This window comes from Heptranchias perlo, chromosome 2, assembly GCF_035084215.1.
Source record: "Heptranchias perlo isolate sHepPer1 chromosome 2, sHepPer1.hap1, whole genome shotgun sequence".
NCBI classification, from domain to species: domain Eukaryota; kingdom Metazoa; phylum Chordata; class Chondrichthyes; order Hexanchiformes; family Hexanchidae; genus Heptranchias; species Heptranchias perlo.
In genome coordinates, this window is record NC_090326.1 from 20,203,601 (window position 1) to 20,225,699 (window position 22,099).

General features: G+C 45.8%; 1 protein-coding gene across 1 annotated transcript in view; it reads right to left on the reverse strand.

Annotated features, from left to right (window-relative positions):
* Positions 1 to 22,099, reverse strand: part of LOC137331896 (collagen alpha-6(VI) chain-like) — a 114,887-nt gene that overhangs the window by 42,818 nt on the left and 49,970 nt on the right. The window contains exon 10 of the mRNA XM_067995750.1: positions 21,857 to 21,919. Coding sequence (XP_067851851.1) covers positions 21,857 to 21,919 — 63 coding nt within the window. The remainder of the gene's footprint in view (positions 1 to 21,856; positions 21,920 to 22,099) is intronic.

The window sequence follows — 22,099 nt, forward strand, 5'->3', positions numbered from 1 at the left end:
CACCGAGCAACAGCGTCGATATAACGACAGCCACATCGCTACCAGGTTTACAATTGAGCGTGCTATAGGGCTGCTCAAGATGCGCTTCAGGTGCCTTGATCGTTCTGGGGGAGCACTTCAATACGCACCAGACAGAGTGGGACGCACAACAAGGCACAACAGAGAGGGGTGTCACTTGAGGAGGTCCGATTCACATCTGCCACCCACATTGAGGAGGAAGAGGTGGAGGAGCAGGAGCAACCCATGGGCAGAATAGCGGCTCACCTGGCTGCTCGTGAGGCCAGGGAGTCACTGATATGTGAACGGTTTTCCTAACAGAAGAGTCCAGTCCTCACCACCTGGATAGAACAGCACCCACACCAGCAAACCCCCCCTCCCCCGCACAAAACAGTCCTGCAACTACACATACACCCGCTGTAGAATGGGTGGCATCAAGTGTGGGCGTTTATGGTGAACCTCATGAAAGTGCCTTATTACACAAGCCAGTCAAGCACGGCCAAGACGTGGCAGTAGTGGTGACAATAATAATATTTAATGTGAGTTTAACAAAAAGCAAATATAAATAAAAAACATGACCAACCGTCAAACACCCTTGTGCATCCCCTTCGTGCTTACAAAACCTTCGCCTTTCTCTTCCAACTACTTCTACGTGGTGCATCCCCTGTGGCTGCAGCAGAGGTAGTAGCAGGTTGCTGTTGTTCATGCCCTAACCAATTAGATGCTCTGGGCCTTTGCCCTCTGGGTTCTGGAGCCCGTGAGGGCTCCTCCAAAGACTGCTCCTCCTGCACCTCTGCAGGGGCAGACTCGGCCACCTGGAGAGGAGGCAGCATTGTGGGTACTGGTTGAGAGGGGGGCAACGGGTGAGACGTGGGGGCACTTTGAGTGGCGTCCCCACTTCCATGTCCCCTTTCACCATCATCCCTCCCCTGGGCCAGGCCCACACCACTCTTACCACTCTGCTGGACGACAGTTTGGAGGACGTGTGTAAAGCCTTGTATCGCCAGTGCTAGTGTATCTGCCTGCCTGTTTAAGGCGGCAGAATGTTGTTCACCCTGAGTCGGAATGGCCATTGTCAGGGCCTGAATGGACTCATTTGTGAGCCGTGCTTGAAGCTCCATGGAGGCTAGCCTTCCCTCCATCACAGACATTCCCGCACTTACCCGCGACACTATCTCAGAGATGCCCTCACATCCCTGTGACACTACCTCAGAGATTCCCTCCCGTACCTGTGCCACCATTCCACTCATGCAGGAGTTGGACTCTCTGTGGAGAGTGCGTGTGGTACCTGTTCCAGCACCTCGCAAATGTGCTGCTGCCCCTCGATCATTCTCCTGTTAAAGGATGGCCCCCAGCATTCATCATCTGTGTCCAGCTGAGCAGAGCCTGGAGAGGAGTGCTCCCAACGACGCGGACTCTCCGCATCTGTCCCTGCCACCAGTGTCTGCTCGTGCTCACACGTGTGTGGTAACTCACCATGTGCGACCCCAACTAAATGTGGACTGGGACTCACTGAGGTGTGTGTATCTGTGCTGGTGGATGACTCACTCAGATGTGACGGTGCACCCTCAGAGGCCGGCAGGTCCTCTGAGGAATCGCCCTCCGCCATCACAGTGGTCGCTGAAGGCCCTGTAAGAGAATAGAAGGCAATATAAAGCATGATCACAGATGTGTCATGTTGCGATGAGCATACTGAGGTGCTGAAGATGGCGGGGCATGTTAACATCAATTCATATTGTGTGTACTGAATGGTAATGTTCTGTCACCAGACATTTGTCAGGTGCCAGTCTCGGCGTCCCCGACGGACAGGCACTCGAGAGCGCGGCTCAGCTCCAGCGCCTCCTGCTCTGCGTCTGTGAGGACGACGATCTGTTGTGGCCCCGCTCCAGTCCTTGCCCTCTCCTGTGCATTCTGAGTTCTCGTCTCCTATAAGAGGAGAAAGTACAGATGCGTGAGTGGGTGATGGTGAAGTAGCCAACCGATGGATTCGTTGGTTTGGGTGCGGCTGACCGTGAAAGAGATGCATCAGTGGGTGAGTATGAGACAGAGCCATGACGTTGTATGAGGATTGGGTTGAGTGGTAGTGGTGGGGTGACTAATGGGGAGGTGAGGAAGTGCTGAGGAAGTGCAGATAAGGTGAGGATGAGCTTTGAGTGGGTGTGAGGAGTGATATGATAGAGTAGTGTTGGCAGTGCAGAATGAGTTGGGGGGTGGGGCCGGTGATGTGGAAGACGGAGTGTAGGAGAATGAGTAAGTGTACTCACTTTGGCTGACATAGTTAGATCATTGAAGTACTTCCTGCACTGGATCCGGGTGCGGGAGATGTTGCTGCTGTTGGTGACCTCCTCTGCCACCTCGAGCCAGGCCTTCTAGGTGGCAAAGACAAGCCACCTCCTCCCGTCCAACGGGTAGAAGACAACCACCCTCCAGTAGCACCTGGAATGAGGCATCACTAAATCTAGGAGCAGCCTTTCCCCTGTGCTGCTCCATTGTGCTGTGTGGGTGTTTGCTCCAGAAGCAGCCATTGGAGGACTGCCCCTTTAAGTAGAGCTCCTCCACCTAACAGCCGTGATAGAGTCATAGAGTCATAGAGTTATACAGCACGGATAGAGGCCCTTCAGCCCATCGTGTCCGCGCCGGCCATCAGCCCTGTCTACTCTAATCCCATATTCCAGCATTTGGTCCGTAGCCTTGTATGCTATGGCATTTCAAGTGCTCATCCAAATGCTTCTTGAATGTTGTGAGGGTTCCTGCCTCCACAACCCTTTCAGACAGTGAGTTCCAGACTCCAACCACCCTCTGGGTGAAAAAGTTCTTTCTCAAATTCCCTCTAAACCTCCCGCCTTTTACCTTGAATCTATGTCCCCTTGCTTTAGAACCCTCAACGAAGGGAAAAAGCTCCTTAGTATCCATCCTATCTGTGCCCCTCATAATTTTGTACACCTCAATCATGTCCCCCCTCAGCCTCCTCTGCTCCAAGGAAAACAAACCCAATCTTCCCAGTCTCTCTTCATAGCTGAAGCGCTCCAGCCCTGGTAACATCCTGGTGAATCTCCTCTGCACCCTCTCCAAAGTGATCACATCCTTCCTGTAGTGTGGCGACCAGAACTGCACACAGTACTCCAGCTGTGGCCTAACCAGTGTTTTATACAGCTCCATCATAACCTCCTTGCTCTTATATTCTATGCCTCGGCTAATAAAGGCAAGTATCCCATATGCCTTCTTTACCACCTTATCGACCTGTTCCGCCGCCTTCAGGGATCTGTGAACTTGCACACCAAGATCCCTCTGACCCTCTGTCTTGCCTAGGGTCCTCCCATTCATTATGTATTCCCTTGCCTTGTTAGTCCCTCCAAAGTGCATCACCTCGCACTTTTCCGGGTTAAATTCCATTTGCCACTGTTCTGCCCATCTGACCAACCCATCTATATCGTCCTGCAGACTGAGGCTATCCTCCTCGCTATTTACCACCCTACCAATCTTTGTATCATCAGCGAACTTACTGATCATACCTTTTACATTCATATCCAAGTCATTAATGTAGACCACAAACAGCAAGGGACCCAGCACCGATCCCTGTGGTACCCCACTGGCCACAGGCTTCCAGTCACAAAAACAACCTTCGACCATCACCCTCTGCCTTCTGCCACTAAGCCAGTTTTGTATCCAAAGTGCCAAGGCACCCTGGATTCCATGGGCTCGTACCTTCTTGACCAGTCTCCTGTGGGGGACTTTATCGAAGGCCTTACTGAAATCCATGTATACCACATCCACTGCGTTACCCTCATCCACACGCCTAGTCACCCCCTCAAAAAATTCAATCAAATTAGTCAGACATGATCTTCCCTTGACAAAGCCATGTTGACTATCCCTGATTAATCCTTGCTTCTCCAAGTGGAGACTAATTTTGTCCTTCAGAATTTTTTCCAATAATTTTCCTACCACTGATGTTAGGCTCACTGGCCTGTAGTTCCCCGGTTTTTCCCTACTCCCCTTCTTGAATAATGGTATTACATTAGCGGTTCTCCAGTCCTCTGGCACATCCCCTGTGGCCAGAGAGGTTCTGAATATATGTGTCAGAGCCCCCGCAATCTCCTCCTTTGCCTCACACAGTAGCCTGGGATACATTTCGTCCGGGCCTGGGGATTTATCCATTTTTAGGCCTGCTAAAACCGCCAATACCTCCTCCCGCTCGATGTTAATATGTTCGAGTATATCACAGTCCCCGGGTGTGCAGTCCGCCCACTGCGCAGCTTTCCAACGGCAAACCCGGAAGCCACGTTTAGTGGCTCCAATTGACCCGCGATCGAGTGGGGAATGGACAGATTTTATTGGGCAGGTTACCACACGTCCAAATCCCCCACCCCACCCCACCCCGCTCCCATCCCTCCTCCCCGTCTGCAAAGGGATATTGACAGGTTAAGCAAATGGGCAAAAATTTGGCAGATGGAATATAATGTGGGAAAATGTGAAGTCATCCACTTTGGGAGGAAAAATAAAGAAACAAAATATTATTTGAATGGAGAAATATTACAAAATGCTGCGGTACAGAGGGATCTGGGTGTCCTCGTGCATGAAACACAAAAAGTCAACATACAGGTGCAGCAGGTAATCCGGAAGGCAAACGGAATATTGGCCTTTATTTCTAGGGGATGGAGTATAAAAGCAGGGAAGTCATGCTATAACTGCACAGGGTGCTGGTGAGGCCACACCTGGAGTACTGCGTACAGTTCTTTGCCCTTATTTAAGGAAGGACATACTTGCATTGGAGGCAGTTCAGAGAAGGTTGACTAGGTTGATTTCGGGTCTGGAAGGGTTGTTTTATGAGGAAAGATTGAACAGGCTGGGTCTATACTCATTGGAGTTTAGAAGAATGAGAGGAGATCTTATTGAAACATACAAGATTCTGAGGGGACTCAATAGGGTAGATGCTGAGAGGATGTTACCCCTCATGGGGGAATCTAAAACTAGGGGCATAGTCTCAGAATAAGGGGTCGCCCGTTTAAGACGGAAATGAGGAGGAATTTCTTCTCCCAAAGGGTCGTGAATCTTTGGAATTCTTTACCCCTAAAAGCTGTGGAGGCTGAGTCATTGAATACATTCAAGGCTGAGTTAGACAAATTTTTGATCAGCAAGGGAGTCAAAGGATATGGGGAAAAGGCGGGAAAGTGGAGTTGAGGTAAAAATCAGATCGGCCATGATCTTAACAAATGGCGGAGCCGGCTCGAGGGGTCAAATGGCCTACTCCTGTTCCTATCTCTTATGGTCTTATCCCAGCTGAGATCAGCTAACTCAGCTCAGAACAGGGATTGAATCTGACCTTCCATGGTTTAGTACCACACTAGTGTACATGTCAGCATACATAGCCAACCACCATTGGAAGAGTCTTGTTTTAAATCTCATTTCAAACCTCACTCTATCTGTTGGGCAATCTTAACTCATTTTACGCTGTCCTTTTTCGAATCTGTTTTTTTTAATCTTTCCGACACTCCTAGTCCCTTTTGCTCTGCTTTCCACTTCCTCATCCCTTTGTCCCCTCCCAATTGCCATACTGGTTTAAACCCACCACTTTAGTATTTATAATTTCTATTCCCCTCAGTGAAAGAACAGAATAATACTGTGCCTTGAGGCATGCAGATGTGACTGACACTCATGTTGCACTTGTAAACAAACATTCCTGTCCAGCAGGTTCTAAATTACTCTATAATCTCCATTACAATGGCTCAGTAAAGTAATTGTACTTTTACAATGATGTGGAGATGCCGGTGATGGACTGGGGTTGACAATTGTAAACAATTTTACAACACCAAGTTATAGTCCAGCAATTTTATTTTAAATTCACAAGCTTTCGGAGGCTACCTCCTTCCTCAGGTGAACGATGCGGACAAAGCTGACCTAAAACTGCACATGGCCTCTTCTTCGCAGACATACCAAGATTAAACCTTCAGGCCTCGAGATCCTACTTCTCCTTTCAGGCCCTGAAGTCCAGAGGGACCAGGTACCCCCTGTAACAAGAAAAGGCATGAAAGAAACTGTTTGTAAAGGATGTGTTTGATGCAGTGATAATACACTCAGCACCTGGGAGGCAATATACGATTCAGAACTCTTGGCTGCAAATACAATGTTTGCATTTATATGACAGTTATAAACTTCTAATATAATAATGTCAGAACTCTCCAAACAAGGGAGCTTTGTTAATTCTTAATTCCTAGACTAATACCACATCTTTCATCTTCCTATCCAGCTCACAAGCTTTTTCCTGCCATTAGATGTTGTGTGAAAGCTACCAAACCAATATGATACAGACATAAAAATGGAACAGAAAGCGCACCTGAGCTCCGAGTTGTCCTCTCTCATCTTCTGGACCTTAAACAAAGTGGAAAATATGATGTTCCTTTTTGTTAGTTATTCTAATAATAACTCTATTTAATCTTTTCATATTAGACTTGTGTTTACTGTACTGAACTCCCTAGATTGTGAATGTTTGCTAATTTTAGCAGAACAGCAAAACACTGCTTTATGGTCAGATCTTTTTCCAGTAAAATTAGCAAACAGGAAAATACATCCCTAATGCTTGGACTGAGCAATTGTACCCAATTAATTACTTTGAATTTTTCTCTTGATTGGACTCCACTGATAATTCGCCTTCATTAAGTCAAACTACTTCTTCTGTTTACATTCGGAGCTGACAAATGTGAAACAATGCATTTTATTTGGAAGGTAATAAATTAGACGAACATATTACAAATTATATTTTACATCCAGCACAAAAAAGTATTGTGGAATTGCAGTGTATCTGATGAAGGTAACGGAGACTTTCTTACAAGGTTTCCTGCACCACCACGTTTTCCTGGATTACCACCATTCCCTGAATTACCCTGTAAAAGAATGTTTCACTGTTATCCCATTCACGATTTTCTCGTCCATAAAGAAAAATGACAGCTCACTATAAAATACATTGCACTTTAAAGAGAAGTGAAGATATTGTGCCACTTGGCCTGAGTTTCCTCTTTCACCCTTTGGACCTTGAGGATTGCTGTTGGTGCCAGGTTCACCCTTAAGATAGAAACACAGGAAAAAAATCATAATACTTTTGCCAAGAACAAATTAGTAGATAGTTCAGTAAAATAGAGTGATCCAAACGATTCATCAAATTACACTACTTCTTGATAGCAAAATAATTCTTTGGAATGTTTTAAGAACGAATTTTGGTAGAAACTGGTGGATTACAAAAATATTCAAACCAACATTGTGTGTATTGTAACCCAACTATCTACTCATGGCTTTGTTTTATGAACAAGATATGTGCTGAGATAGAATCCGCAAACTTGTCACTGCATTAATTGCCAGTTCCCCATCTGCTATCCCCACATGTCAATGCATTCACATTCTGTACAGTCTAGTCTTAATATAAAATTACTTAATTCAAATTATCTGATGATTCAACATTTTAACACTAAATGCCTACTTTTCAGTGTTAGTCACATTGCTTAATTAAAATTATTGGATAATTCTAATCTTTTCGGATAAAGATGACTTTGAATATCAGGAGTAGACTAGTCATAAAAGGTCTTAACTCAATCCTTTCAGAACTGAAGAATGCTGAACACAGAGGACTTGGGTAGTATCAGCCTGTTCTCATCAATGTGGGATATGACGTTTGCTAGATTTTCATAGCTACACTCATAACTTTACCAGCTGGGAACAGCCAGTTCTTTGTCAACTGCACACGCCAAAGCTTAAAATCAAAAGGGTTTTGAAGTAAAGATCTTCCAGCTTGGAACTTTGATAAATCTTTGTATATTGAGGAAGCAATAAACAAAAGAACATGAATGATCATTTCTTGAATCATATTTTTAAATTAGTGTTATTCATTGCTCAAACCACATTCACATAACTAATAAACTCTCCCTAGTTCATCATTAAGACATCCTGCTATACAAACCCTTGGATTGATATCAATGGTAGATAAAATAAAAAAATATACAGACTTAAAGGCAGAGTTTCCTAAGCATTGGAATATCTAGGTAAGCTTTAAAATGAGGCGGTGTCCAAGGTGAAGCACATGATGCTGTCAATGGATTAGACCTGAGCTCAGCTTTGAATGGAAATAATCTTTTCAAAATTAGATGTCAGTTCTGAATTCTGATTGATTCCTCTGTCAAAAAGAAAATCTGCGGTGCTTGTAACCTTCCTCATACCCTTGGTGTATTTTTATTTAACAAGACCACTATTTGGTAAATCTTCCAGTGGTTTGTAGGGAGACTCAGTTAGAACATGATTGACATCTCAGAGCTGTCTCGAATCAAATTTCTAGGACACATAATGTGCCCTACAGGACTTAAAGTGGATCCTGACAGGGTCCAAGCTACAGGAAATATTCCTCCATCCATGAACATGGACGAAGTTTGTCGCTTCCTGAGAATAGCAAATCAGTTAGGCAGGCTTCCTGCACATTTGGTCGAGAAAACTAAATCTTTGAGTTCGAACCATAGAAAAGATACAGCACAGAAGGGGGCCATTCAGCCCATCGTGTCCGCGCCAGCTCAAAGAACAACCAGGTGCCCATTCTAATCCCACCTTCCAGCACCCGGTCCATAGCCCTGCAGCTTACAGCACTTTAGGTGCAGGTCCAGGTACCCTGCCTCTACCACCAATTCGGGCAGTGAATTCCATACGCTCACCACCCTCTGGGTAAAAAAGTTTTTCCTCATGTCCCCCCTAATCCTTCCACCAATCAGCTTAAATCTATGTCCTCTAGTTCTTGAACACTCTGCCAGGGGAACAGGTACTCCCTGTCTATTCTATCTGGGCCCCTCATAATTTTGTACACCTCAATCAAGTCTCGCCTCAGCCTCCTCTGCTCCAAGGAAAACAACCCCAGCCTATCCAATCTCTCCTCGTAGCTGCAATTTTCAAGCCCTGGCAACATTCTTGTAAATCTTCTCTGCACTCTCTCCAGAGCAATTACGTCCTTCCTGTAATGTGGTGACCAGAACTGCACACAATACTCCAGTTGTGGCCTTACCAGCGTTTTGTACAGTCCCATCATTACATCCCTGCTTTTGTATTCTATACCTTGGCTAATAACGGACAGCATTCCATATGCCTTCTTCACAACCTTATCTACCTTACTGCCACCTTCAGGGACATGTGCACATGCACTCCAAGGTCTCTCACTTCCTCTACCCCCTCAATATATTCCTGTTTACTGCATATTCCCTTTTACTGTTTGCCCTCCCTAAGTGCATTACCTCACGCTTCTCCGGGTTGAACTCCATTTGCCACTTTTCCGCCCACTCCACCGACCCATTGATATCTTCTTGGAGTCTACAGCTATCCTCTTCACCATCAACTACACGGCCAATTTTTGTGTCGTCTGCAAATTTGCTAATCATGCCCCCTTCATTCAAGTCCAAATCATTAATATATACCACAAACAGCAAGGGACCCAACACTGAGCCCTGTGGCACACCACTGGAAACAGATTTCCATTCACAAAGACATCCATTGACTTTTACCCTTTGTTTCCTGTTACTGAGCCAATTTTGGATCCAATTTGGCACATTTCCCTGTATCCCATGGGCTTTTACCTTTCTGACCAGTCTGCCATGTGGGACCTTGTCAAATGCCTTACTAAAATCCATGTAGACAACATCCACTGATGTTATCTCCTGAGGAAAAACAAATCCTAGATATGGAGAACTAACCAACAGAGAGCACTCCTAAGATATAAAGAAAGGGTTAGGTATATCACTAACCCACAGATTATGTGACCCTGGTGGAGAAACCTATGTGTCTGCAGATGTGTCTTCATGTGGGCTAGGGGTTGTTCTATTACAGAAATCGCAGCAAGGACAATGGCTTTCATTATCTCACAATCAATAAGCAACATGGAAGGAAAATGTACTTAAATAGAGGGAAAATACAGGAGCATAAGTTACATCAGATTGAAAACTAAAATGTCAGACAGAGTGCTACCAAATCTGACTGTAGGTAAGGCAAACCTGCTGAAAGATTCAGAGTCCAGGGCCAGGATTTTATCATACTGTCGGGAGGAGAGCCGGGGTGGGGGGAGGATTTGCGGGTCCGAAACCAGGAAAGGAAGTAGGCTGGTCATGATCTGCGATCGCGACCTTAATGAGGCCAATCAATGCCTCCTCCGGGTTTCGCACCTGGCAGTCAGCCTGATTGACAGGCTGGCTGCCTGTCGGCAGAGAGAAGCTACACATCCGAGGTGGAGGGGGGAGAAAGAGAAAGAGAGAGACCCCATCGACTGTTGAGAGATAGATGGCGGGTGGGACAAAGATTGGAGGGGGAGAGGAAACATCCGGCATCGGATGGGGGGACACATCTGACATCGGAGGGTGGGGAGACATCAGACATCGGAGGGTGGGGAGACATCGGACTTCCGGGGGGGAGACAATGGACTTCGGAGGAGGGGGATGCAGGTGACATCGTTTGTAAGGTATGTTTATTTATTTCTTACAATGGGAAATGTAATTTTTAAAAATGTATTTAGTTTATTTTTCACTGATACGGCCCTTCCTGCCTGGTTTCACCAAGCGTGAATCGGAAGCAGTGGGAAAGTCGCCCAGGTAACATTAAAATCTTTTTAAGTGTCCAAAATGCAAAAATAAACTACCTTAAATGCCTCAGTGAGGTACATTTGCCCCTTTAAATATCGTCCCACCGGATTTAATTGCCGGCGGGACTTCTGGCTTCCTGACCCGTGCGGGCCCCCAGATGCATCTGGGTCATAGGCGTTCCTCGACAGGTTGGAGCCGGGATTCCCTACCGCTCCGTAAAAATTAGATTTTGTTTGCCCCCCACCCCCGTCCTGAACCCACCCAGACTCGGCAGTTAAAATCCTGCCCCAGGAGCCTCCAACAAGGAGCCTCAACTCCTTAATGTTATGCTATACGAACAACAAATGGTTCTATAAGAAACAGACATCATCGTTCGTATTCCCAAACCAATAGAAGAGAAAGCCTCAATTTATCACTCTGTAGGAAACAGATTACTAAATCTAAGATGACAAAGTGCTTCGGAATGGAATCAGACACTACTACATAATCCTGAGAAACAAGAAGGCAGGGTTACAAGGGCAAAATTCAGGACAATATCCTTCCCAAAAGATCACAAGATAACCACAGATGAGGAAGTCCATCTTAGTTCATCCATTCAGAAAGACCCTACAGTTTTTGCAGCGTATAATTGTTTCGTAAATAATTCCAGTTTTTTCGCCTCCACTACTCTATCCAGAAGTCCATTCCATACATTGATCATTCCTTGTGATCATTCTGGACCCAAGCCCATCACTTCTATTTCTGTTTTTCCTCCCATTTTTTTTCTTTGCTCTTTACCCCTCCTAGGCCCCTCTCTCCTGTCACCATGCCTCCTTTCATTTCTCCCCTCTCAGGTACTCTGCTCCCCCAAATCCCTACCCCAACCCTTCACCACTCCTTAACCTTACTATTCTCCTGCCGCCATCCCAGACTTGACTACCTCTTAGATAAGCCTACAGCTTCCCTCTGCGCCTCTCATGGCATCCTCCGAAGGGCCCATCGAGACACCTGTCGCTGCTTCCTTAGGAGCAGCAACCCCAACTGCCCCATCCTACTCTCTCACCAACCATCCCACCCAGAGTGCCCACTGGGGGCCAATTTTGTCAATCTCCTTCCCGTCCCATTCACCCCTCCCAGCGCTGACCCTGTGAACTTTGCCAACGGATTAGCCATCACCGCCTCTCTGCATCTCCCTCCAGAATGTCCGTTCACTTGTGAACAAGGCCGTTGTCATACGTGAGTTTATTGTGGATGATTGCATCGACACCACGGCCTTGACAGAAACCTAGCTGATGGGTGATGACACCTTCCCCCTGAATGAAGCCTCCCCGCCTGGCTATACCTTCCACCACTTGCCCCATCCAGACCGCTGCGGTGATGGTGTGGCCCTTATCACCAAATCACACCTGGGTCTGTCGCCCTACTCCCCTGGCACTGTCTCCTCCTTTGCGCATCTCACCTTGATCCATCCCTCTCGCCTCTCCTTTAAAATCTTTGTTCTCTACCACCCACCCAAGTACCACGCCCAGTTTCTCACTGGGATATCTTCACTGCTTTCCTCCCTCATCCTCTGCACCGAGCGATTTCTCATCTTTGTTGACTTCAACTTCCATCTCTCGCCTCTGAGTTCACTGCCCTCCTATCCTCCCTTAATCTCTCCCTCCATATAAACTCCCCTACCCATATTCACGGCCACCCCTCGACCTTGCCATCTCATGTGGCCTCTCTACTCCCATTGTGTCAATCACGGGTAAGACCATCTGTAATCACTTCCTTGTATCCCTCTCCACCCACGTCCCCTTCCATCTCCCAACCCCACTTCCTTCTGTGTCCACCCCTGGAAAAATCTCTCCCCCAAGTCATTTACTTTCAAATTCCCAACTGTCTAGCCTTTGGCCCTCCGTTCACCACGACATTTTTGCAGTTGCCGAAATGCTTAATCACACCCTCACCTCCACCTTTGATGCCCTTCTCCCCACTCTCTCTCCCCCGATCGTTCCCCCTAGTACAGCCCTCATCTCCGCTCCCTTAAGTCCAAGGGACGCAGATTTGAACGTTTATGGTGGACAATTAGTTTAGCCATTCATCGCCAGACTTGGCTGGACCACATAAAGCATTATTGGGTCCTCCTCACGTCTGCCAAAACTTCTCATTATTCCAGGATCATCCTCCAACAACAAGTGCGAGGAGCTCATGGATCCTTTGTCACTAAGATTGAGACCATCTATCCAGCTGCCTCTGCCGCTTCCCTTCCTTCCCCTAGCCCACCAAGCCAAACTTCCCCTACGGATCCCCCCCTGCCCTAGCCCTGAACTCGCATCTTTCTCTAGTTTCTGTCCTATCTCCACTCATGCCCTCTCTGAGCTCATCTTGACCATGAGACCCACCTCCTGCTCCCTCGACCCTGAGACCCACCTTCTGCTCCCTCGACCCTATTCCCAGTAAACTGCTGACCACCCAGCTTCCCTTCCTGGCCCCCATGTTAGCTGATATTGTTACCGGTTCTCTCTCCTCAGGTCCTGTCCCCTTTCCTTTCAAATCTGCCGTGATCACACCCCTCCTTAAAAAACCCATCCTTGACCCCTCTGTCCTTGCAAACTACCGCCCCATCTCTAACCTCCCTTTCCTCTCCAAATCCTTGAACATGTTGTCGCCTCCCAAATCCGTGCCCATCTTTCCCACAACTTCATATTTGAATCCCTCCAATCAGGTTTCTGGCCCTGCCACAGTACTGAAACTGCCCTTATCAAAGTCACAAATGACATTTTATGTGACTGTGACCGTGGTAAACTATCACAATCATCCTTCTCGACCTGTCTGCAATCTTTGACACAGTTGACCACACCATCCTCCAACGCCTCTCCTCTGTCATCCATCTGGTTCCATTCCTATCTATCCAGTCATAGCCAGAGGATCGCCTGCAATGGTTTCTCTTTCCGCTCCTGCACTGTCACCTCTGGAGTCCCCCAAGGATCTATCCTTGGCCCTTTCTCATCTACATACTGCCCCTCAGCGACATCATCTGAAAACACAACGTCAGGTTCCACATGTACGCTGACAACACCCAGCTCTACCTCACCACCACCTCCCTTGATCCCTCCATTGCCTCTCATTTGTCACTCTACTTGTCCGACGTTCAGTTCTGGATGAGCAGAGATTTCCTCCAACTAAATGTTTGGAAGACTGAAGCCATTGCCTTTGCCACAAATTCCGTTCCCTAGCCACCACATCCATCCCTCTTCCTGGCCACTGTCTGAGGCTGAACCAGACCATTCACAGCCTTGGCGTCCTATTTGACCCTGAGATAAATTTCTGACCCCATATTCCCTCCATCACCATGGCCGCCTACTTCCACCCCCATAACATTGCCCATCTCCGCCACCGCATCAGCTCATCCGCTGCTGAAACCCTCATCTATGCCCTTGTTAGTTCTAGACTCGACTATTCCAATGCTCTCCTGGCCGGCCTCCCATCTTGCATCCTCCGCAAACTTGAGCTCATCCAAAACTCTGCTGCCCGTGTTCTAACTCGCAACAAGTCCCATTCCCCCATCAACCCTGTGCTCGCTGACCTACATTGGCACCTGGTCCAGCCCCGATTTTAAAATTCTCATCCTTGTTTTCAAATCCCTCCATGGCCTCGCCCCTCCCTATCTCTGTAACCTCCTCCAGTTCTACAACCCTCCGCGATCTCTGCACTCCTCCAATTCTTGCCTCTTGCGCATTCCCGATTTTAATCGCTTCACCATTGTTTTTAACTGCCTAGGCCCTAAGCTCTGGAATTCCCTCCCTAAATCTCTCCGCCTCTCTCTCCTCCTTTAGGACGTTCCTTAAAAACCTACCTCTTTGACCAAGCTTTTGGTCACCTGTCCTAATATCTCCTTACATGGTTTGGTGTCAAATTTTGTTTAATAACACTCCTGTGAAGCGCCTTAGGACGTTTTACTACAGTAAAAGCGCTATATAAATGCAAGTTATCGTCTTGTTATGAAGAACTTCCTGAGGTCAGTCCTGAATTTTCCTTTTATTAGTTTGAACATGTGTTCCTTGTCCTACTTCCCACAATTTAACCTGAAGTAATTTTCCAGATTTAGCCGTTTCACATCATTTACTATTTTATAAACGTCTATAAGGTCACCTCTCGAACTTTCAAGACTAAAAAACCCAGGTTCCTGCAGTCCTTTCTCAAAACTTATACTAAATTGTGGGCCTTCTCTGCACTGCCCACCCCCCCCACCCCCGCACCTGAATGTCTTCCCTGTGTTTCAGTGATCAGAACTGGTTACAGTACATAAGGTTTGGCCTGACCCAGCACCACATTCTTTAAGCATGACTGATTTGCCCTCTACTGACTGTAGTTAACATTCTATTGGCTTTGTTGTTTGCTGCTCAGCAGTCACTGCATCCATGACGGGTCAAGTCTACTAAGACTCCTAGATCTCTTTCAACTTCATCCTTAACTATTTCAGCGACAACAGTGACTACATTTCAAAAGTATTTAATTGACTATAAAGCGCTTTGGGACATCCTGAGGTTGTAAAATGCGGAATATAAATGCAAGCCCTTTCTTTCTTTACATTCTGCCCATTTGTCCTTCCTATGTGTAGTACTTTATAGTTGTCCACATTAAATTTCATTGTTCTGCCCACTTACGTACTTTGTCCAACTCACTGTGTCATTTTTGAGCTGCTTGCTCTGAATGCACTGCCCCTGTGGGCCAACTTGAATTTACTTTCTGAATCCAAGTCATTGATGCAATTTAGAAACAGTCATGGTTCCAATATTGATCCCTGGGCGACCCCACACTGTACCTACCCCTACCCCAACATTACACATAAAAGTACCTTTTGTTTTCTACCCTTCGGCCAATTTCTCATCTATACTTAATATTGACCCTGAAGCCCCACAGTTTTGAACTTAACTCATAGCCTTTTGCGTGTAGCTTCGTCAAATGCATTTTGGAACTCCAGATATACTATGCCATAGGGCTTTCCACAGCCACCAGCTCAAAGAGTTTAAGTAACGATTAACTGAGAAGAGTGGAACCGGAAAGTCCCATGTGTGATCCCTGGTCTGTGCTGGGTTGCCTAATTTCAGCCGGTAGGTGCACTACAATTGGCCTTAGAGCCTTAGGCTACGAAAGGCAAAATCATACATAAGAACATAAGAAATAGGAGCAGGAATAGGCCAATCGGCCCTTCGAGCCTGCTCCGCCATTTAATAAGATCATGGCTGATCTGATCCTAACCTCAAATCTAAATTCATGTCCAATTTCCTGCCCGCTCCCCGTAACCCCTAATTCCGTTTACTTCTAGAAAACTGTCTATTTCTGTTTTAAATTTATCTAATGATGTAGCTTCCACAGCTTCCTGGGGCAGCAAATTCCACAGGCCTACTACCCTCTGAGTGAAGAAGTTTCCCCTCATCTCAGTTTTGAAAGAGCAGCCCCTTATTCTAAGATTATGCCCCCTAGTTCTAGTTTCACCCATCCTTGGGAACATCCTTACCGCATCCACCCGATCAAGCCCCTTCACAATCTTATATGTTTCAATAAGATCGCCTCCCATTTTTCTGAACTCCAATGAGTAGAGTCCCAATCTACTCAACCTCTCCTCATATGTCCGCCCCCTCATCCCCGGGATTAACTGAGTGAACCTTCTTTGTACTGCCTCGAGAGCAAGTATGTCTTTTCTTAAGTATGGAGACCAAAACTGTATGCAGTATTCCAGGTGCGGTCTCACCAATACCTTATATAACTGCAGCAATACTTCCCTGTTTTTATATTCTACCCCCCAGCAATAAAAGCCAACATTCCGTTGGCGTTCTTGATCACCTGCTGCACCTGCATACTAACTTTTTGATTTTATTGCACTAGGACCCCCAGATCCCTTTGTACTGCAGTACTTTCCAGTCTCTTGCCATCAAGATAATAACTTGCTCTCTGATTTTTTCTGCCAAAATGCATAACCTCACATTTTCCAATATTGTATTGCATCTGCCAAATCTCCGCCCACTCACCCAGCCTGTCTATATCCCCTTGTAGGTTTTTTATGTCCTCCTCACTCTCTACTTTCCCTCCCATCTTTGTATCATTCATGGTTCCCCCTCCTTATCAGACACAGTGAACCCTGCTGGGAATGCACGTGTGGTCATTGGTCAAGGACAGGATCTGGCTTAGCTGTGAGCATCCCTCTAGCCGTGGTCAAACAGCCCATCAACACTGGTTAATTGAGGCCATTTGAATAGTGCCCATTAAACCATACTCCAGCAAGGAGTCAATATCTTCAGGAGAGGAAATAAGTATTTTTTTTAAACCTAGTACCATCGACAGAATTGAAGAGATTTATAATTCCTTCCAGAATGTTTTCTGTTTAATCATATTAAATTTAATTGCTGCTTCCAAAGATAGTGGTTATAGTATTTGATAGAACTTTGCTTACATAATACCTGCAGACATTCAATTATTTATTGGGCTGCATCTTGTTGGAAAAATAACAGCGTGTTAACGACGCACTCCGTTATTAATGTGCACTCGGCCAGCAAGTTCAGGGGATTGTGAGATACTTCGTGAGGTGGGAATCTCCAGAACTTGTTAGTCGATTTACGTCGCTCCACCGTTTGCTTCGCACAAACAGTATCTCGCCCTTAGCCTCCCCGTTATTTTTAAGAACTTGCCGGATTCGCACATTAATTGCCCATTAAACTCGCCGCAGAAAGTTAGGGCTGGTAATTAAGAGCGTAAATTCCTTTTTAACAACGTGATAATTTTTAATACAAATCAATCAACCTCTCTTGCCCAGGATGGGAACAATTTGAAATGTTCAATCTCATTCCTGCATGTAGTCAATTGTTCTTAGAGATTTTAAAAATGTCAAATTTTAAATGTTTACATTTTTTTCTTACTTTTCCTTTCTGTCTCTTTTTACTCTCTCTCTTAATCCAATCTTTCTTTCCCTCTTTTTCTCTTTCTGTACCTGATTTGAATCTAATTGACCCTCCTTCCCCATCATTCCTCTGTTTCTTTTTCAATCCTTAAATCTCATTGGTTAAGGAGATACACCATTGGTCCCTCCATTAACTAAGGTCCCAGATGTCCCGTTGCCCTCGCACTTCCAGCAAGTTACAGCGCAAAAACATTTTGAGCTGAAGGGTGCAGGAAAAAATCCAACTAACAGCATACGCCGCAGGATGCCCCACTTCAGAAAGGTCCGGCCCATTATATTGCCCCAAAGTGCATTACAATTTAACAGCAATTATGTTCTCTGCACAAGTGTCACATCATTAATGAAGATCCAACATTTACTATAAAAAGTGCCATCACCAAGCTAAGTATTCTGAATAAACTTCACATTAATAATCCCTCAAATGTACTGTATTTATTTTTCAGGGTGTTTTCAACTATTTTAATCTGAAATGCCTTTATCTTAAATCAATTACATTAGTGACTATCTTCGGGGGCCAGGAAGGAAAGCAGAATTTGTTCGAGGTCAAGTTAGCTCCATGATGAGACCAGTGATAGAAGTTTGGAATGGAGTCAAATCATACGTGCCAGTGACAACAGTCTGATACCTGAACCAGGTAGGTCCATTGTACACTAGAGCACTGGAGATATTGACCAGCTAGCATAGTTCATTGATGGAACCCATAGGGATAGACCTGTTGCTAGGGGCCTGGGTTCTCATGTAGCTCTAGATGATCCTGCAAGCCAATGCCCTAACTGGTACTGTGGTCCTGGCTGGACAAAAAATGGGGAACTATTGCTCTATGCTGATAAGCTGTGTGGTTTTAGGTAGTTTGGGCGCTAAATTGGGCCGTGTAGCGCCTGCTATTTCGGCGCTACACGGCCTCTCCAACATCCAAGATGGCGTCTTGGCTGCGCATGCACGTTTCCAGCGTGACATGCGCCGGAAGCCATCTTGATATAGGAGTTAGAACATGCGCAAATACCGAACGGTGACTGCATGTAAAGTAAGGAGAAAATGGATACAGTGAGCAACGCTGATTTAAAATGATAGACACCATTTTGGGACTTGACGCTCAACTCAATACACAGTCTTAATCCCAAACATCTGAACGTGTCTTAGAGTGTCTGGAGGACCCCCACCAGCGCTATTTAAAGGGACCATGCAGGATTTACAGCTTAGTGGCTGGATTATTGCTTCTGGCTGCCGAGACATTTGTAACTGTTCTTGGAGGTGTTCTATACTTGAATACTAGGGCACGGGGACATAGGCTAACATTTAGAGCCAGGACTTGCAGATGTGAAGTTAGAAAAGGGTGGGAGAAGTTTGGAATGCTCTTCTGCAAACAGCAGTTGATGCTAGCTCAATTGTGAATTCTAAATCTGAGATTGATAGATTTCTGTAAACCAAGGGTATCAAGGGATATAGGGCTAAGGCAGGTATATAGAGTTAGGTCACAGGTCCACCATGATCTTATTGAATGGTGGAACAGGCTCGAGGGGCTAAATGCTACTGCCACTTGCTGCCTCCTGATATGCGCCACCTTCTCCTGCAAGAAAGCGGGACGTGTGTCTGGATGATGTGCCTGTCATGGTTGAATAGCTGCCAGTGTGTGTGGCCTGTGAGTTGTGGGTGGGTGGCTTGGTGCAGTGGTAATGTGTCAGGGTGAGAGGAAGCATCTGATTGGAAGAGTTGAGTATTGATGGAAAGAGTTTGTTGGTATGTGGGTGATGGGGGTGTAGTGCGTGGTGCAGTTGTAGGAGACGCCACTTGACAGTTGACCTCACTCACCTTGACCACTCATGTCAAAGTACTGAACTTCTTCCTGCACTGTATCCATGTTCATGATGCTGTGCGCCTGGCATTGACTTCCTTCCCCGCTGCCTCCCACTGCCTTTTGGATATATGTCTGGAGGGCCTCTTGCCCCCCTCCCCCCCCCCACTGCGGATACAGGATGCCCCTCCTTCTGTCCACCTCTTGCGCCAAGGTCTCTAGTGCATCAGCAGAGAACCTTGGTGCACCCACTCTCGCAGGCCTGGTACCAACTCAGATCAGCAGATTGGTGAGATCTGGCATGCAGATTGGAGGATGTGGGATTTAGTAGTGCGCAACCTTTATTCAATGTTTTAACATAACTCATCAATGTGTAAACATAGGGAGGGGAGCTGCATCTGTGTTTTGCATGTGCGATGTCTGTCTCAGTTCAGACTCCATGTAGACTGCAGATTGTTATTTTCAGCAAATAACAGGTATCAGCTACCTTTAAGAGATTTTTAGGAGACAGCCAGCCTTTAAGAGATTGGGGCTCACCCAGCCGGTGAAAAGTGCAAATTTTGCATTGATTCCTCGTTCAATGCTGATTTGGAACGCTGCTTGAAGGTAAGTCCTTAGTCCTCACGGAAGCCTTGTCCTGCCTGCACAGGGGCCATTGGGCGTGGGGTAATAGCGGTTCACGCTACCCCCACCCAATAATAGGCCCTATCCAATTGTTCCCCCCCCCCCCCAAACTCCAGCAGCATCCCCGCATACAACTGGAGGTCTCTAAATCTTGGCTTTTGCCAACTTGTGCCTAAGCTCTCTGAATTTAGGTTAGAGAATTGTCCTTACAATTTCTATTTTTGGCAAAAAAAACCTGTGCAGATTTCTCAGTAACCAGGTTTGAGGACTCCTAAATATAATGATGGGTTTCCATGCATTTCAGGCATGTGGCTGACCAAAAAACATTGTGTTATATAGCAGTACCACTCATTACTTGCACCCATCACTTACATAAGCACGAACAGCATTAACAACATCACATTAAAACAAAGAGGCTTTCCAAAAAGGCAAAAGGGAATGATCCAGCGCTCCCAGCATGGAGGGGACTCACAGGAAATGACAGAAATGCAGCCTGTGATTCTCCTTCCATCAATGGAATCTAAAATCTGCTTCCTACGAGTACTGCTCGCCACTGAAAGCTCTGGATCATGGGATCGCATTTAAAATTTACCAATTTTCACAGGTCCAAAAAAGACAACAAAAGCACCTGTCCAGTATCTCCACATTTTTATGCATGAAGTTGCACATGCAAGACTTGCAACTAATTATATTTTACTACCCCCGTATGGCTAGAAACATGATTATATTTTCATGAGTGCAGCCTAGTAACCAACACTCCCATTTGTGGAGAATTTCTAAACAAAAAAGCCCTGAAAATAAGTAAAAGAACTGATTGCTAAAAAAGTTAGTGAGGCTTAGTTTATTTTCTTAATTTCCTTCCATGGACAGACTCCAATTTTTTGTTGGCTTTTTCTAGATATTAAATTGTGGTAAATGTGTTTTTGATTATAACCTTACGTGATAATTAAACGTGTTGTTTAGTAATATGCTGCTTTCTACATTACCACAGTGCTACTGTCCTAACATTCTTACTAGTCTGGACAATGGGAGGAGAGGGAAAGCAAAAGCATTTGCACTCAGATTTGATGTAACTGTGTAATTGTGCCATTTGTGAAACTCTAATCCAGGGACCTCCTCAGTTGTTTAGTGCAGCACCACTTAAAATTATGGAATGAGCATAAACTTGAGCTTTTCCAAAACTCTGCTGCCCCTATCCTAACTCGCACCAGGTCCCGTTCACCCACCACCCCTGTCCTCGCTGACCTATATTGGCTCCCGGTCCGGCAATGCCTCAATTTTAAAATTCTCATCCTTGTTTTCAAATCCCTCCATGGCCTCGCCCCTCCCTATCTCTGTAACCTCCTCCAGCCCTACAACCCTCCACTCCTCCAATTCTGGCCTCTTGCGCATCCCCGATTTTAATCACTCCACCATTGGCGGCCGTGCCTTCAGCTGCCTGGGCCCTAAGCTCTGGAATTCTCTCCCTAAACCTCTCCGCCTCTCTACCTCTCTCTCCTCCTTTAAGATGCTCATTAAAACCTACCTCTTTAACCAAGCCTGTCCTAATAACTCCTTATGTGGCTCGGTCTCAAATTTTGTTTGATAACGCTCCTGTGAAGCGCTTTGGGATGTTTTACTACATTAAAAGCGCTAAATAAATGCAAGTTATTGTTGTTGTTGAGAAAGACAACTCAGCCATCAATGGATCCTGTGTAATTTACACACTTCCAAATTTATTTAAATTCACCGAATAACCATAGATATAAAATTCCAACCAATCAAAAACTCTAGAACATCAGTCTAATATTACATCCTACATTATTCAGTCCTAACCTGTTGCATTCCACAGACAACATTCTCAAGCAGGTCTAAGCAGGACTGGAGGAACAGTGCTCCATACAGTCACTGATCATCCATGTTTATATTACCTCTTTTCTGAAGATTACTTACAGGGTCTCCACGTGAACTGGTCTCTCCACGATCACCTGGAATTCCTTTTTGGCCTTTTCTACCCTAGAAATTAAGGCATGCCATATTAGTTCTCAGAAATAAGTGCAATACACAACATCTGAATTCAATTTGTTCCATAGTGAAGAATAATGATTTCATTATACAGGAATACAGTGCACCCCAGTCAGTGCCAGAGATGTGCTCGAATGACACTTGTTCCTGCCTGACCCATGCAAGGAATTT